The sequence below is a fragment of the Ovis aries genome, chromosome 18 (genome assembly GCF_016772045.2).
Source record: "Ovis aries strain OAR_USU_Benz2616 breed Rambouillet chromosome 18, ARS-UI_Ramb_v3.0, whole genome shotgun sequence".
NCBI lineage: Eukaryota > Metazoa > Chordata > Mammalia > Artiodactyla > Bovidae > Ovis > Ovis aries.
In genome coordinates, this window is record NC_056071.1 from 24620157 (window position 1) to 24637310 (window position 17154).

Sequence of the window (17154 nt, forward strand, 5' to 3'; positions counted from 1 at the left end):
CGCTTCCTGTTCGGTTATAGAAAAGCTGAGAAAAAGCAGGGCTCAGACCTTGAACTGCAGCGCCAGGAAGGCAGACAATGCTCTGATAAGGAGGGAAGTCAGGAGAATTCACCTAAGATAGATGCTCAGGACCAAGGTCTGGGAAAGGCCATGTCTATGAAGCACAAACAGGAGACGAAAAAACAGACGTGGACTGTCTCCAAACAGGCTGCAACTAGGAAACAACCTCCACAAAGGAATATACACACAAGCACAGAAAAACATTCTATTCTGGGGAAACAAACTTAACGCAAGGTGTAAATCAACTATACTTCTATAAAATTTAAGACAGTAAATAAAAAGCAAACGTATGAAAAAAAATGAGATGCAAAAATAAAGTTGGAAATTACTTGTATTAAAAAAAAAACAAAACACGAGTTGTAGAGACTCCATTTGGACTTCTTGAATTCACAGAGCATTTTTTAAAGTCTTTTTCTTTTGAATTGCTTTTTAAAATATTTATTTGGCTGTGCTGGGTCTTAGTTGTGGCATATGGGATCTTAATTCCCTGACTAGGTATGGAATGGGCCCCTCTGCATTGGCAGCACAAAGTCTTAGCTACTAGACCACCAAGGGAGTCCCTTGAATTCACAGAATTTAATAAACACTTGAATTCTAAAAAAACAGCTCAATGAAACTGAAAACAGAATGAGATTTTTTTAAAAATTTGTCAGAGCTAAGAAAAAAATTGGTGCCCAAAACACCAATACAAATTGAAAATGTTAACCATAGAAAATTAATTTTTTCAAATGATGGGAGAAAAAAAAGCACCTAAATGTGCAATTGGAAATGACACGCCATATTCTAGGAGAATAAAAAAATACTTTGAAAAATCAAGGACTTCCCTGGTGGCCCAATGGTTAAGACTCCGTGTTCCCAATGCAGGGGTCCGGGATCTGATCTGTAGTTAGGGAAGTGGGTCCCACATGCCACACCTAAGAGTTCACATGCCGAAACTAAAAAGGAAAAATGACCTCATATGCTGCAACTAACATCCGAAGCAATAAATAAATAATTTTTTTAAAAAAAAGAAAAATCAACCCTAGGACTTCTTAGCAAAATTACTGAATATTATCAATAGGAATGAGGCAGGATCTCCAGTATTTAATAGAAAGAACAGTCACTTTCAAGAGAAAAGATAACCCTGGCCTCAGAACACTCCAGTGGAGCCATGCACACACTACACACCTTGTCAGCATGCAAATAACCCTCTTAAAGAAGAATCCAGAGACAGAAGGAAGTTAGAGAATTCCCCCACCTTGATGAGGAGTTAACACACACTGAAAGTGTGAAAGTGTTAGTCGCTCCGTCGTGTCCAACTCTTTGCGACACCATGGACTGTAGGCTGCCAGGTTCCTCTCTCCATGGGATTCTTCAGGCAGGAACATTGGAGTGGTTTGCCATTTTCTTCTCCAGGGGATCTTCCTGACCGGGGGATCAAACCTGGGTCTCCCGCACTGCAGGCAGATTCTTTACCATCTTAGCCACCAGGGAAGAGGTTTAACAAGGTAAAGGAAACCACCAGAAGTACTAAAAACTACAGTCTGATCATCAGAACCAAGGGAGGTAGGAGGCCTATTAAGTTTCCATGTTTCATAGTTGATAGTCAGAGAGGCCATGTGACCGTATTAAAGCAAGAGACACGACAGCATGTTATTGTTCCGTCGCTCAGTCACATCCGGCTCTTTGTGACTCCATGGACCGCAGCACGCCAGGCTTCCGTCCTTCGTTATCTCCAGGAGCTTGCTCAGACTCGTGTCCACTGAGCCAGAGTTGCAGTGCACGGGCTTCTCGTTGCAGTGGCTTCTCTTGTTGGGGAGCACGGGCTGTAGGCACATGGGCTTCAGCAGTTGCAGCACATGGGCTCAACAGTTGCGGCACCTGGGCTTAGGGCTTCGTGCCTCTGAGACATCTGGGATCTTCCCAGACCGGGGATCCAACCCACATCCGCTGCACTGGCAAGCGGATTTTCTGTTTTAACCACTGAGCCACCAGGGAAACCCTGGTTTTCACATCTTAACGGCAAGTATAATGGTCAGTGCTGCCTGGGTTTTGAGGTCTATTGCCAGCAAAGGTTAAGTTAACAAAACCACCTTGGAGGGCCACTTCACCAATAACATACCAGAAGGTGAAAATACGGTTGTTCCAGCAACTCCACTGCTAGGAGTCTGCCCCTCAGATTTAAGCACAAGTTTACCAAAGTATGTGGTAACATTTATTAAAATGTTCATGGCAGCATTTTTGTACAAACTAGTGAGACCCTGAAAACTCAGCGATCATTAGCAGGGGCTGTGCACGTGAATTGTAGGTCACACCTCACCACCACCCAGCTCACTGTACCACCTTTGACCTAGGCCTAAACCACTGAAATACCCTCCCAAACTGCTTCTCACCCCTATTCCTGTTGGCTTCCAATCAGTCCACCAGTGCAAATCGGATGACCCCTCGAATCTACCCCACCACAGCTAAAATCCTTTAGGCCTCTCCAATCTCCAGCAGACCCTGCACACCCCACACTCTTGCTCCAGGCTTCACCCTCTTTACTGGGGTATGCACGGTCTGGGGCTTCCCAGGGAGGGGGTGGGGGGCAGGCTAGCCAGGGTGACAAGCTTTATTGCCTGGGGAAGTAGTTCCATACCGTACCTACCACCTTGCAGAGGTAGATTTCCTTTTTTAAAAGTATTTATTCACTTGCTCCACATCTTAGCCATGGCATGTGGGATCTGGTTCCCTGATCAGGGGTGGAGCCCAGACCCCGTGCGTTGGGAGTGCATGGGTCTTAGCCACTGGACCCCTGGGGAAGTCCCCAGAGGCAGATTCTCTAAGTGAATGGACCCCTCCTGCATAGGAATTTTCTAAAAAAATCTTTGCTGTCATAATTCTCATTCATAAAGGTGTATTGTTTCTGAGAGATCCCACAAACTTGCCTAAGCTCAGAGCCCCCCCCAACCTTCGTCACTCACCGTCCAGCCTGGTCCTGGGCTGCACCCCAGACTCTCCATCAGCCTTCCTGCTGTCCTTCCTGTCACTTCTAGCCACAGGGCCTTTGCATGGACTGTTTCCTCTGCCTGGTTACTTCCTCCTCCTGCCTGAGGTCCTCTCTGACTATCCCCAGATCCCTCCACGTCTTGGCACTGTTGTTCCTTCCTGTTTCTAACAGTTGCCGTGTCACTGTGTACAGGATTACCATTTGTCTTTCCCACCAAACCACTGTTTCACGAAAGCAGGGGCTGCGGGTTCATTGTCCCTGGCACTCAGTGGAGCCCAGCACATAACAGACGCTTGTTTAGTACAGGCTGATGTGGCTGCATGTCCCATGGGAAGCAGAGACGGACAGGCACGTTGTGACAGTTCAAAGGGAACATGAGTTGGGTTGGGTGAAGGAACGCCCTTCTGTTTAAAAAAGATATACATTGGATCAGGACAGTGGCCCAGGCCACTACAGGCACAGATGGCAGAAACCTAACAAGAGGCCCAAGTGAAAACTGAAAACACCTGTGGACAGGGCTGGTGAATTCAGGCAGGGATCGATGCAGGCGTTCAACTGACCCCACCAGGACTCCGCTCTTTCCCTGCTTCTCCCCATTGCTTGCTTCATCCTCCAGCCTGAGACAGTTCTCCCCTAGAGAGGGACAAGGTGGCAATAACAGCTCCAGCCTCACTCCCCTGGGTGCAAGTTGTGCAAGAAACAGAAAACACCTCTTCCCAGGCAGTGTGTGTGTTAGTCACTCAATCGTGTCCCCACCCCTTGAGATTCCACAGACTGTGGCCCACCAGGCTCCTCTGTCCATGGGATTCTCCAGGCAAGAATACTGGAGCGGGTTGCCACTGCCTTCTCCAGGGGATCTTCCTGACCCAAGGACTGAACCCAGGTCTTCTGCATCGCAGATTCTTTTAACGTCTGAGTCACCAGGGATTCCTGAAGTGGCTCATGCAAACTCACCCTAGGATTAATTCCACCATGGAGTGGGGGGCCCACAGGGCAAACATCCAGCCCCCGCCCCACCAACCCAGCACAGAACAGAAAATGAGGAGTGCATGGATCATTACACGGAAGTTAGAAAATAAGTTACCAAAATAAGGGGACCTAGGTACCATGAGGCTAAAACAAACACATATCATCCTACAGATCACTATAAACCAGTCAGTGTGTTTTTTTTTTTTTTTTTTTCATGAAAACAAACGAACAGTAGCTTCCACGGGTCAAGGCAGTGGCAGCGGGGGGAAGGGGGAGACGTTTCACTCTACCATTCTTTAATGATGATGTTTTCTAAACTTTTCTGAATTTGCTAAAATGACGATGGAAGCCTTTCTTTTAACAAATCATTTTAGTTCTTAGAAATGACAGCTGGGTATAAATTCTGTAACTCTCACTCAGAGCAGGCTGTGGCACAGGAACAGCAACGTCAGACAGTAACAGGCAGCACATCGTATTAGTACCATACAGAATCACCACAAGTTTAGGCACTTTATCAAAGGAACATGTTTAGAAGCTTGGCCGAGGCCCGATTCACACCCTGGAAAATCGTCACGTTAGATGGAGCACATGACTCGTGACACCGGCACGACTGTCCTAAGGGCCTGTCTGGACAGAACCCCTGGATTCACAGACCATGCAAAATCTTACTGGTATCAAGAGTTCCCCATAACTGATGAGAGGGGTTTAAATCCAATAAATTTCAAGTGATTACTCGGGATTTTCAAGCTGCATGATTTTCTGTTCTGTGTCTTCTGCAGAGATTCGGGATTCACGTGTCCTGGCGTCCTGACTGTGTATGTAGGTGTGGAGCGCTGAATGGTGCTCCTGTGGCCTGTTTTTAATTTCACAGTAATGGACATGGTGTCTGCAAGAGCCTGATTCAATGCATTTGAGAGTCTTAAGTTCGTCTGATGAGAACCTGGTATCCTTTTGTTTAAGAGAAACAATACAGACGGCTGCAGGTCAGGCCAGGGGTGCGGTGCCATGGTCCAGCCAGAGACGCCTCCACATTTCAGTGGGAAAAAGCCACACCTGCAGGTTTCCACTGAAAGTGATTTTATGGTAAACGTGAATCTGTCAGTGTTCCATGTTAATTACAAAACCTCTGTCCTCTTTACTTGAAGCCTTTTAAACAGTAATTCTTTTGCTGACCAGAAACTGGCCACATGGCAGACCTTTCTCAGCAGAGACGGGAAGCCTGTGAGTGTGTGGTCGCCCATGCCCTCCTCCTCTGCACAGCGAGGCCACCCCGTCACAGCTCTTCCCTCTTACTCCCAGCCCGATTGTCTTCCTTCGAAGCCTGGGGTTTCGGGTCTCTCTCCTTCTTTTTCTTGCCCTTCTCTTGCTTGGTTTGATTCTTCTCTTTGCTTCCTCCCCCTTTGCCGGGGTACACCTGGCCCTCCAGGGTCACGTCGGCACACCTGTCCTGACTGACCAGGAAGTCCTTGATCTCCCATGCATAGCCCCCATCACGCAGCATGAAGATGGCACGGTCTGACCCCACGATGAACCTGGACAGACAGAGGGGACCACGGTCAGCACACAGTTGGTGCAGGGCTAACAGTTCAAAACAGGCCTGCGGCACTTAACTAAGAAAAAAGAATCCTCTTCAAATTCTACATGAACACAGAACAAAGTGTCCTATTTCCCCAGGCCTAGAAGCTGTTGACATTCACTGCTGGAAAGTACTAGCTGGCTAAACTATTTAACAACTTGGCTCAGATCAAAAGAGAAAGAGGACCTGGGTTGTGTGTGTGGTGCAGGGGCTGCTCATGTGAAGGGAGGTGACAGAAGGGGGCCTTGGGAGGCTGCAGATGGGCGGGGCTCAGGGCCTCTCCCAGGGAATCAAGGGGAGGCTGAGGTTTGGGTCTGTTTTACAGTCTTAAGTGCCCAGTTAAGGTTTCATGTGACAAAAGGCTTCTGCTGACAGAGACTGACAAACACAAGTTTGGATTGGGTCACAGAGGCCCACAAAGGGCTCAAGAGGATGCTCGGTGACTGGACAGAACTCAGCCCTGGAGGTTAATCGCTAGCAGCCAAGCATGTCCACGCTCCGCAGGTCCCAAGGAGCAGAGAGGAACAGAACAGAGTCCGGGCGTGTGTAAAGCAACCCCCCACCCCACCCCTGCCTCCATGCATCAGTGAGAGCTCTGGGCGCATCACCACCACAGCACTCACTCATTCCCACAAGTGTCTACTTATGCTCACAAAAGCACTCTGCCACCCTAGACACTCTGAGTATTCCTTTTGATTCCTTTTGTACTTCCTGAACTAAAATATTGGAAGACACTACATTTTAGAAACCGTTATTGACAAAAAAAAAGGAAATTCCTCAAAACTGCATCTCAGGATCATACTGACCCGTGATGACCAGACTCCTTCACTTTAAAGTAAGCGAGCCTGGTCCAAGCTTCTGTGTGAACACAGCTACACAGAAGAGCTTCTCCCGTGGGCAGGGACTTCTAAAGCAAGAGGCACACCGTTAAATGTCAACTAATTTTCCACCCCCCACAGAGGCTAAGTTATATAGCTTCTTACTTGGATAACAGTGAAATTCAAGATACATAGATAAATGGCTTTTGGATCAAATGAGATATGAAAACAAACAAATAAATTTACTGGCTTTGACCAAACCTGAGTGGTCTTCTTCAAAGAAAAATACATAAACTAGGTAAATAAATGTAAAAGGAGACAGACTAGACAGGAAAGGTCCAGGGCCCCGCTAAGTATTGCCAGGAAGGACACCCATTACACCAACAGAGATAAAGCCCAGCACAGCCCATGTTTCTCAGAAAGGCTGTAGTTTTACCTCTGGACATCATAGTTGGCGTTAAAAAGGCTGCCCTGCCACAGGCTGGTGATCTCCTCCGTCTCCTTCTCGGTGGGGTTTCCTGACACGGTGACAAACATCATGAGCGTCTTGCCCTTCTTCGTCATCTTCAGTATGCTCTCGGGCTTGCCCGGGTCTATCTGCGAGAAGTCTATCGGTGCGGACGGTCTTTTGTGCTCTGGGAGGTCTCCTTCTTCTATGTCGTCGTCTTTCTGTAAGGATGGGGGGTGGGGGAGGGAAGCGTCACACAGAGTGTGCACTGCAGTCGGCAAAGGCAAGGATGTCCGCATGTGAGGCCAGGTGCAGGTTTCTGATCTAAATCACAGCTGAAGGGCTTCTCTGGTGGCCCAGTGGCTAACAATCTGTCTGCCAACGGAGCAGACACGGGTTTGATCCCTGGGCCAGGAAGATCCCACATGCCACTGAGCAACTGAATCACAACCTGTGAACTCTGGGCTTGAGAAGGGAATACCTACTGATGCGGTGAGGATAATGAGAGCGGGGTCCTTCCCTTTGGGTGGGGAGTTATAAATACAAAAGTAGAAGAATGCACCCATGGTGTTGGGCTGGAATTGGAGGCAGCAAAAGGAACTTATGATTTTTTGATAGACAAGATAAAAATATTTAAAAGAACTAGTGTTCCACGGGGGAAAAGCTAATTCTGGCAAAGGAAACAGAAAATTAGTCTGGAACATCTTCTTGTATTAGAAAGTAAGAAAGTGCTCGGGGAGTTATGGGGGGATGTGTCAGGATGACACAGAAGCCAGCATGAAGCAGAGCTTGTGGGCCTAACTGGGAATAATCTGAAAATCAAAATAATGACAGAATGGTTTAGAACTTCCCAAACAAAGTAAGAACTACTGGATCCAGGCCCACAGAAATAAACAAGACAATTAATTACTAATGGCAGAATGCCAACTAAATAAATATAAGATAAATTAATTAAAAATATACAAAAGAACCAGTTTGTTCCTTGGAGAAAAGACTAATTCCAGCAAGGAAAAGAAACCAGTGCTGCTCGATGTTATCATATGTGTGATCCTTGACAATGTCACAGAAAGTGAAGGAGAAGACCACATATACACTGCAGGAGTCTATTTATACCAAACACCCAGAGTAGACAAAGCTATAGACAGAAAGCAGATGAGAGGTTGCCTGGGGCTGGCTGGAGGGCGGGGAGGAACGCGGGGAGGGGTGACTGAGACCACAGTTTCTTTCTGGGGGTGAAGCAAATGTTCTCAAATTGACTGTGGTGCTGGCTGCACAACTCTCTGAACAGTCCAGAAACCACTGAAATGTACACTTTAAATGAGTGAACTATAAGGCATGTAAATTATATCACAGTAAAGCTATTACTTAAAACAACAACAACAACAAAACAGCCTAAAATGAAACAAAAAGCCCCTATATAGCACCACGTGGGCCTCTTGACAAATCACTGAAGGGCCGAGGCTTAAGACACCAACAATAATGTCCTGTATGAAACATATTTTTAATAAGAGAACAAGATAATTCTAAAGCCATCTCTGAAGGGGATCCATATTTGATCTGGCTTCAGCTCCCTAACTCACCTGCATGGCCTTGGCCCAGACTTCATAAACCTCTAGGCCTGTCACCTCATCTATAAAGCAAAAAGCAGAACTGGGTGATCCCCACGGCCCTAGCAGTGTGGGGCCAACCTTTTCCTCACCTCTGCCACCCTCTCAACTGACCCATTTCTTCCTCATTTGGCTCTGGAAGAGCTGCTGGCGACCTGCAGGAAAGCAAATGAGCTGCACTGTCTCGTGGGCCTGGGTGTGGCCCCCACCTATAATGGGGAGGGAGGTGATCACAGATCTCCCCGCTAAGCTGTCTGGGAATTTAATGACAGAAAGGCAAGCAGCACATACTTAATACATGGTGCTGTTACCACTTGTTCAGTGACTATGTCATGTCAGACTCTTTGTGACCTCATGGACCGCAGCATGCCAGGCTTCCCTGTCCTTCACCATCTCCTGGAGTTTGCTGAGACTCATGGCCCTCTGTAATCCAGCTTCCAAACAACTACTGAAATCACCCAGGAACTCCTGGTGGCCAAACTCACAGGCTGTTTCTGACTGTATTCTATTCTATTTCTCCATAATACCTATTTATGGTCTCCTTAAAATATGTCAAGACTTCTACTTGGGTCAACAACCTAGAGTATTTTTATTTTTCAAGCTGATTCTACTAACAGTCATGGCATTAACTCCATAGGTTACAAGGACCATTTCTTTTTCATGAAAATATAATTAATCAGAAGTCTAGCGCACACAGCAAGAGTAAGGATCTTTTCAAGGACCTTTAATTTCTATTTTATATGTCTGACTGTGAGTTTCAGTTACAAAAAGAAAAGAAGAAAAAACACAGTACCATAGATATAAAAGAAGAGATAGCAGCAGAGGATGAGATGGTTAGATAACATCACAGACTGTATGGACATGAATGTGAACAAACTCCAGGAGATAGTATGGACTTCCCTGGTGTCTCAGATGGTAAAGAATCTGCCTGCAATTCAGGAGACCCAGGTTCAATCCCTGGGTCAGGAAGATCCCCTGGAGAAGGGAATGGCTACCCATTCTAGTATTCTTGCCTGGAGAATTCCATGGACAAAGAAGCCTGGTGGGCTACAGACAGGATGAGACGGGCTGGATGGCATCATCAACTCAATGGACGTGAATCTGAGCAAACTCCGGGAGATAGTGAAGGAAAGCAGAGCCTGGCAGGCCATAGTCCACAGAGTCACAAGGAGCCAGGACCGACAGAAAAACCCCCACCTTAGATGTAGGCGCAACTGTCCAGGTCTGCTCTTAGCTGCACTGCTTCCCTGAGTAATCTTACCTGTTCTAGCGCTTCCTTTAAATTGAAAGCAATCACACCTTCACCCCCAGGCAGGACTGGGGGTGCAGAATGTGACCAAGTGGCCTTTCCCACACTCTATGCAGCCCTGCCTCCAAGCCAGTCTTGCATTTTTGACTGGCTTCACCACTTCTCCAATGCTGTTTGTCAAATTTCATAGCTACAGAGCTGAACTCCCTTATTCCGTAAATGCTTTTCTTCCTCCCAGGTCCTTCCTTGATAATAAGACCAGCTACCATCTCCTGAGCAGTTACTATATCACAGGCATTGTTCATTTAGTATATCCCACCTCAGGACAGGGCTTCCCTGATAGCTGAGCTAGTAAAGAATCCGCCTACCATGAAGGAGTCCCTGGTTCAATTCCTGGGTTGGGAAGATCTGCTGGAGAAGGGATAGGCTTCCCACTCCAGTATTCTTGGGCTTCCCTGGTGGCTCAGACGGTAAAGAATCTGCCTGCAATGTGAGAGACCTGGGTTCAATCCTTGGGTTGGGAAGATCCTCTGGAGAAGGGAATGGCTACCCACTCCAGTATTTCTGGCCTGGAGAATCCCATGGACTGTATAGCCCATGGGGTCGCAAAGAGTTGGAGAGGACAGCGACTTTCACTCAGGACAACCCTGTAGGATGCACACTGAACTGAGCGGTGGATGAGGCCCAGAGAAGGCGAATAATTGACTCAAGGTCACAGGCTTGACAGGGTGACACTGAAGTACAAACTCACTTGTCTGGCTCTGCTCCTATCTTCCTACCTACCCCTTCCCCGGCACCTAGTTACAGTAACGGCACCTAGTTACAGTAACGTAAGAATCACCTTCGGTTTTTCTACACCAAATGCGACTCATTACCACATTGGAAGGAGCTCCACCGTTCCTGCCCCTCCCCGCAACTCCCCTACACACACCTGAGGCAGGCCTCTCCCTGCAGCGATGACTTTCACACTGGCAGAGGGTGGGGGAAGACCTTAGGGACCCCCACCAGGGGAGGAGGTTACCACTTCCTTCAAAAAAGCACCCTTAGATTTTCCAGTGGCACAGTGGGTAAGAATCTGCCTGCCAAACCAGGCGACACGAGTTCGATCCCTGGTCCAGAAAGAGCAACTAGGCCCATGCGTCACAACTACTGAAGCCCATGTGCCTAGTGCCCCCGCGCTCTGCAACAAGAGTAGCCACCACAATAAGAAGCCCATATACTGCACCTAGAGAGTAGCCCCTGCTCACCACAACTAGAGAAAAGCCTGTGTACAGTGACGAAGACCCAGCACAGACAAAAATAAAAAAAAATTTTTTTAATGAGATTAAAAATAAAAAAGCACCCAGAGATGGATCTGCTCTCCCACAGAGAGACTGCAATTGCTGGGGCAGGGCTTTCACACTTGCAGTGTCTGCAAAGGGGAGCTCAATTCACCTAAAAGGAACCCTGCAAAGTGGGATGCTATCTAACTTTAAAGATAAGGAAAATGAGGATCACAAAGCTACCAAGGTCAATACATCAGATGGTACTAAAACTCACGTCTGAAAGCCTCTATTTAATACATACACCATGTGCACGCATGCTCAGTCACCAAGTTGTGTCCAACTCTTTTACAATCCCATGGACTGTTGTTGCTTGCCAGGATTCTCTGTCCAGAGGGTTTCCCAGGCAAGTATTCTAGAGTGGGTTGCCAATTCCTCTTCCAGGCAATCTTACTGGACCAGGGATAGAACTTTCATCTCCTGCACTGGCGGGCGGATTCTTTACCACTGAGCCACCTGGGAAGCCCACATAAACACAAGGGAAACCACAATATAATAAAACGCACTGGAAGAAATCATCTAGTAAAATCTCATTCTGCACATAAGGAACCTGAGGTCTAGGGTGGAAACATGACTCACTCACCGTCACACATGCAGTGGAACCCAAGTTTCTGACATTACTTCACCAGCAGTGCAAATGAACCAGGAAAACACAACCACCTTTGGATGGGCAAGAGGCAGCAACCATGGTTTTGGTTAGTGAACTTCACCTAAAAAGGTTAATACCCTCTCCCTGCCATTACACATTCCAGCCCATTCAAGTAACCAGAAAATTGACTCGCACAATACCAAGTCATTGCTCCCTTGAACGAAAAATGTGAGTTCCACGACAAAAAAAACCACTAGCCTTTAATAAGGCCTCCTACCCCGTCCAAAAAATTAAAGGCACGCACAAAACTTAGAAAAACTTTCAGCAGGGACATATACCAAAATGAGAACTGAATCCTTACTTAAAACGCGGGAGAACGACGAAAGCTGAAACTGCGCTCTTGGAAGATAATCCTCTCCTCATCCCTCACCCACCCACGCACCCCGTTCTCAGGAGTGGGATGGAAAAGGTCTCCCCCCGCCGTTCATTAGAAGGGCTCGCTGACCACGGGGAGCAACGCGGAGGCGACCAGGGCACTGATGACAAATAGGGCTGAAGAGTGAGAGTCTGACTCGTGACTGGAGTGGGCCGAGGAACGGTGAAAAGAGGACACTGGGATGAACGGCTTGGGGCGGGGGTCGGCACACTGATGGGGAAGTGGTCAGAGGACTGAGGGTCAGCGGTAGCTGGAGTGGGTCATAAGGGCCATTGGCATGAGGACAGAGGAGGTTAAGGGGTCGAAAGACACCAAGACGGAGGTGTAAAGGGTCCCAAGACAGAGGAGGTTAAGAGGTCACTAGGAAGGGACTCGGGACAGAAGAGCCGGGAGGGTGTGCGCGCGCTGCGGACCTCCCACTGTTCCAGAAGACGGGCCATGTCGGCGTCATTGTAGTCGCGAATATCCTTCTTCTTCTTCCGGGGAGGTGGGGTGGCCTCGCCGGGTGTCTCGGCCGGGCCCTCGGCGGCGAAGGCCCTAGGCGGCAGCAGCAGGAGCAGCATCAGATCACAGGCACAGAGAAAAACCACGGCAGCGCGCGCCCAGCCGGAGGCCGCCATCTTCGCCGCACAGCGTCGCGCCGCCGCGTGGACCAGACTTGCGCGAGCCTGGCCCCACCCCAGGCCGCCTCTTTCCTGGGCCCGCCTCTTGCCGGTGCCTGAGCGGGACACGCCTTCAGCCCCGCCTCCATGGGCTCAAGGCCACCCCCTTGGCCCCGCCTCCCAGGCTTCGGTAACCTACCAGGCTCCGCCCCGTCCTATTTCCTCGGGCCCACCTCCGGAAGCCCCGCCTCCTCCGCCATTTTGGCTCCGCCCCGCAGCCTCCTCCCGTTGGTCCAGCATAGGCTCTCTGCCTAGTGTGGTGTTCTCCTTCATTTTCTGCCAGCGGTCGACCTTTTTCTCTCTTAACGAGTAAGTCAGGTCCAGAAGTTCTTTCAGAGCCTCTAAGAATCTTCCAACAGCGCCTCACGAGGCCTCAGGTTTTCGCCTGTGAAATGAAGTAGAGCTGGAAGTTCTGGGAGCTCATTTGCTCCAAGAAAGCCCGTTTCACGAAGTCACACGCTTCCTCTGAGTCTCCTACAATTTCCTTTAAAAACGCCAGTGGCAGGTTACGCAGCTTTCTCAGAAGAGCACAAACAGATTGGGCCCAGTGATTTGCTGCTCAGTAGAAGGAATTCAGTCCGTCTCTCAATATTACTGTGATCCCTTGAAACTGAAAAAGGTGTTTTGTTTTTTTTTTAAGTCATTACTTTTCATCTGTAAAACAACTTCAGTATTTCTTCTGATTTTAACCTCATATTGTCGGCTCTGTCTATTCCTTTTGAAGGTTGAATTATTCTGTTTGTTTCTTGCTTTAAAAGTTTCAGGCCAGAAATACTTTAAAATTCCACGGATTTTAAATAGTTGATCTGCTGCCTTAATTTTTTAATTGGATGAGAAAGACACGAATCCTTTACTGTAGCTGTAAAATATTCGACCATTGTACAAACAGTGTACACCACACCAGCCACAATTCTATCCCACACAAACCAGTTATCACTCTAGAATATTGTATACATTTTTCTGTACATTTATAAACACCAAAGTGTCTCTGGAAACGGTTTTGTTGCATTTATATGTGTGTTTATGTCAGCATGGGCTTCCCTGGTGGCTCAAAGAGGGTAAAGAATCTGCAATGAAGGAGACCTGGGTTCGATCCCTGGGTCAGGAAGATCCCCTGGGAAAGGGAATGCAACCCACTCCAGTATTCTTGCTTGGAAAATCCATGGACATCAGAGCCGGGTAGGCTACAGCCCATGGGGTTGCAAAGTCGGACATGACTGAATGACTAACATGTGACCACACTACAAGTTGCTATGCGTATTAGCATTTTAAGGGTTTTTGACTTAGCAATATGACATGAAGTTTGACTATAGTGCAGTAGAGTATGCATTGATTTTTTAAAATAATTTTTTATATGGACCATTTTTAAAGTCTTTATTGAGTCTGATACAACATTGCTTGTTTTATGCTTTGGTTTTTCAGCTGTGAGGCATGTGAGATCTTAGCTGCCTGACCAGGGTTTGAACTCTCATCCTTTGTATTGGAAGGCAAAGTCTTAACCACTGGACTGCCAAGGAAGTATAGTATAGTACAATATTAATAAAATATAGTATTAATATACCTGTACTTTATTTCCTTATTACCCTGTTGATGGGTGCATGCTAAATCACTTCAGTCATGTCAGTTGTGTTAGTCTCTCAGTTGTGTCTGACTCTCTGTGACCCCATGGAATGTAGCCAGCCAGGTTCCCCTGTCCATAGAATTCTCCAGGCAAGAATACTGGAGTGGCTTGTCATTTCCTCCAGGGGGTCTTCCCAACCCAGGGATCAAACCCACTTCTTTTATGTCTCCTGCATTGTCAGGCGGGTTCTTTACCACTAGCACCACCTCAATTTTTATACTATTACCAAAAGAAAAAAGAGCCATAATAAACCTCTTTACTTCCGCCTGGTGTTATGGACTACACGGTATCCTTCCAAATTCTGTATGTGGAAGCCCTAATTCCGGTACCTGGTAATGTGACTGTTTGGATCTCTAAAGAGGGAATTAAGTTACAATGAGTTGTTGGGGGTGGTCCCTAATCCAGTATGACCGGTATCCATGCAAAAGAAGAGATTTGGACACAGTGATATATAGAGGGATCATGTGAAGACACAGGGAGAACATGGCCATTTACAAGCCAAGGAGGGAGGCATCAGAAGAAACCAGCCCAACCTTGATCTGGGACTTGCAGCTTCCAGAACAGTGAGGAAATGAATTTCTGTTGTTTATTCTAGCAGTCCCCAACCTTTTTGGCACTAGGGACAAATTTTGTAGAAGACAATTTTTCCATGGACCAGGGGCAGGGGCAGGGGTTTTGGGATGACTCAAGTGCGTTGTATTTATTATGCACTTTATTCCTATTAACATTACATCAGCTCCATCTCAGATCATCAGGCATTAGCTCCCAGAAGTTTGGGACCCCTGGTTTAAGCCACCTGGTCTGTGCTTTGTTGTTGTTGTTCAGTTGCTAAGTCATTTCTGACTCCATGACCCCATGGACTGCAGCACACCAGGCTTCCCTGCCCTTCACTGTCTCCTGGAGTTCACTCACACTCATGTTTATTGTGTCAGTGATGCCATCCAACCATCTCATCCTCTGTCACCCCCTTCTCCTCTCGCTCTCAATCTTTCTCAGCATCAGGGATTTTCCATTGAGTCAGCTCTTTGTATCAGGTGGCCAAAGTATTGAAGCTTCAGCATCAGTCCTCCCAATGAATACTCAGGGTATTTCCTGAGTATATAATCCTAATTTCCTTTAGGATTTTTTTTTTTAATTATAATGACGTTTTATTTTAAATAGCCACAACATCTGACACTTCAAAAAAAGATACCACTAATAAATAACAAAAGTGGAAATACTTATCAAAGTTAAAGCAGACATAATGTTTAGCTGAGAATCACTTCAACAGAGTAAGGCTCTAAAGATACCAGACAATGATTTCCTTTAGGATTGACTGGTTTGATCTCCTTGCTGTCCAAGGGACTCTCAAGAGTCTTATACCCTAGCAAACTAACATATCTTGCTTGGATAGATTATAGGCCACATATAAAACAAAACTGAATTTGTAAAAAAAAATGGTTTAAATAAGACAGAGGCCTTTGTGATTATTGTTTGATTTTTCTCTCACAAAAGCAGCTGGAAACTGAGCATCTAGGGCTTGTATTTTTGTTCTTTGATCATCTGGCACCCTGTCTCTTCTCTCATCCTGCTCCCTCATACTGGTCTGTGGCTTCCATCTTCAAGGTCACAAGTTCAAGGGCAAGATGACTTTGATCCCGAGGAAGGAGGGAAGAAGAAAAGCCAAAAGGAGCACACTTTTTAATGGAGTCATCTTCCTTTAAGCAGCCTATTTGGATGTTCCACAGAGCACTTCTATTTACATCACATGGGCTGAAACCTAGCCTTCTAAGGGAGGCTATCTAGATTGTCATCCCAAATAAAACTGGGATTTTGTCATTAAGGGAAAAGAGGAAGTGAAAGTTGAGCAGTAACTAGTTAACAATGTCTGCCTCACCTTCACACTCCTAGGACTATTGATGTCTAAAGCTCTTCCACTTTGGGATGGCTGATACCCTGTATCTGTATTTGTTGTTGTTTAGCTGCTCAGTTCTGTTGGACTCTTTGGGACCCCATGGACTGCAGCACGCCAGGCTTCCCTATCCTTCACCATCTCCCAGAGTTTCCCAAACTCATGTCTTTTAAGTCAGTGATGCCATCCAGCCATCTCATCCTCTGTTACCCTCTTCTCCTATGTACACGCTATGCCATTTTCTGTTGTCGTTGAGCAGAAACAACTCATAAGAAAAAGTTTTTTTATTTTCTGAAATCATAGGGGAAATGTCATAAGCCTTCTCCCCAGAGTGCACTGCTCCACCCAGTGGCTCAGCGCCTGTCCTGGTGCAGTCATGCTCACAAACATGCACAGCTGTGGTCGGTCATGTGCTCTGCTGGGAGGGGTCACTCTGGTCATTCATTCTGCCAGCTGCTAAGTTAAGGTGTAAAAGTGCTGGGATTCCTGGTCCATTGTATCTAATGATACAGGAAAAAAAAGTCATTTAATGTTTTACATAAGTTGTTGGGATTGTGTTAAAAAATAAAAAATCCCAGGACTAGTTTCATCTAAGGAGGAAATGAATTCAGTTTATTATCCAGAACTATGAAACATCTGGATTGATTGCATTGTCACCCATCTGATGTTTGGAACTTGATTCAGTTCAACCCTGTGAGAATGTATTTTAACTAAGGATGTGTGTGTGTGTGTGTGTGTGTGTGTCGCTCAACTGAGTCCAACTCTTTGCCACCCCACAGACTATAGCCCACCAGGCTCCTCTATCCATGGAATTTTCCAGGCAAGAATACTGGAGTGGGTAGCCATTCCTTTCTTCAGAACTAAGGGTCTACTTTCTTTCTTTTTTTTTTTTTCTGCCCCACCACAAGATATGTGGAACTTCCGGGCCCAGGGATTGA

At 46.8% G+C, this 17154-nt stretch overlaps 1 protein-coding gene across 1 annotated transcript; it reads right to left on the minus strand.

The window, feature by feature from the left end:
* Positions 1-4348: 4348 nt before the first annotated feature.
* MESD (mesoderm development LRP chaperone) lies at positions 4349-12673 on the minus strand. Its single transcript, XM_004017795.5, has 3 exons — positions 12456-12673; positions 6828-7060; positions 4349-5529 (listed from the first exon to the last, which is right to left on the minus strand). The coding sequence occupies exons 1-3, from the start codon at positions 12660-12662 to the stop codon at positions 5271-5273; spliced, it is 699 nt and encodes a 232-aa protein (XP_004017844.1). The 5' UTR covers positions 12663-12673; the 3' UTR covers positions 4349-5270.
* Between the last annotated feature and the right edge of the window lie 4481 nt (positions 12674-17154).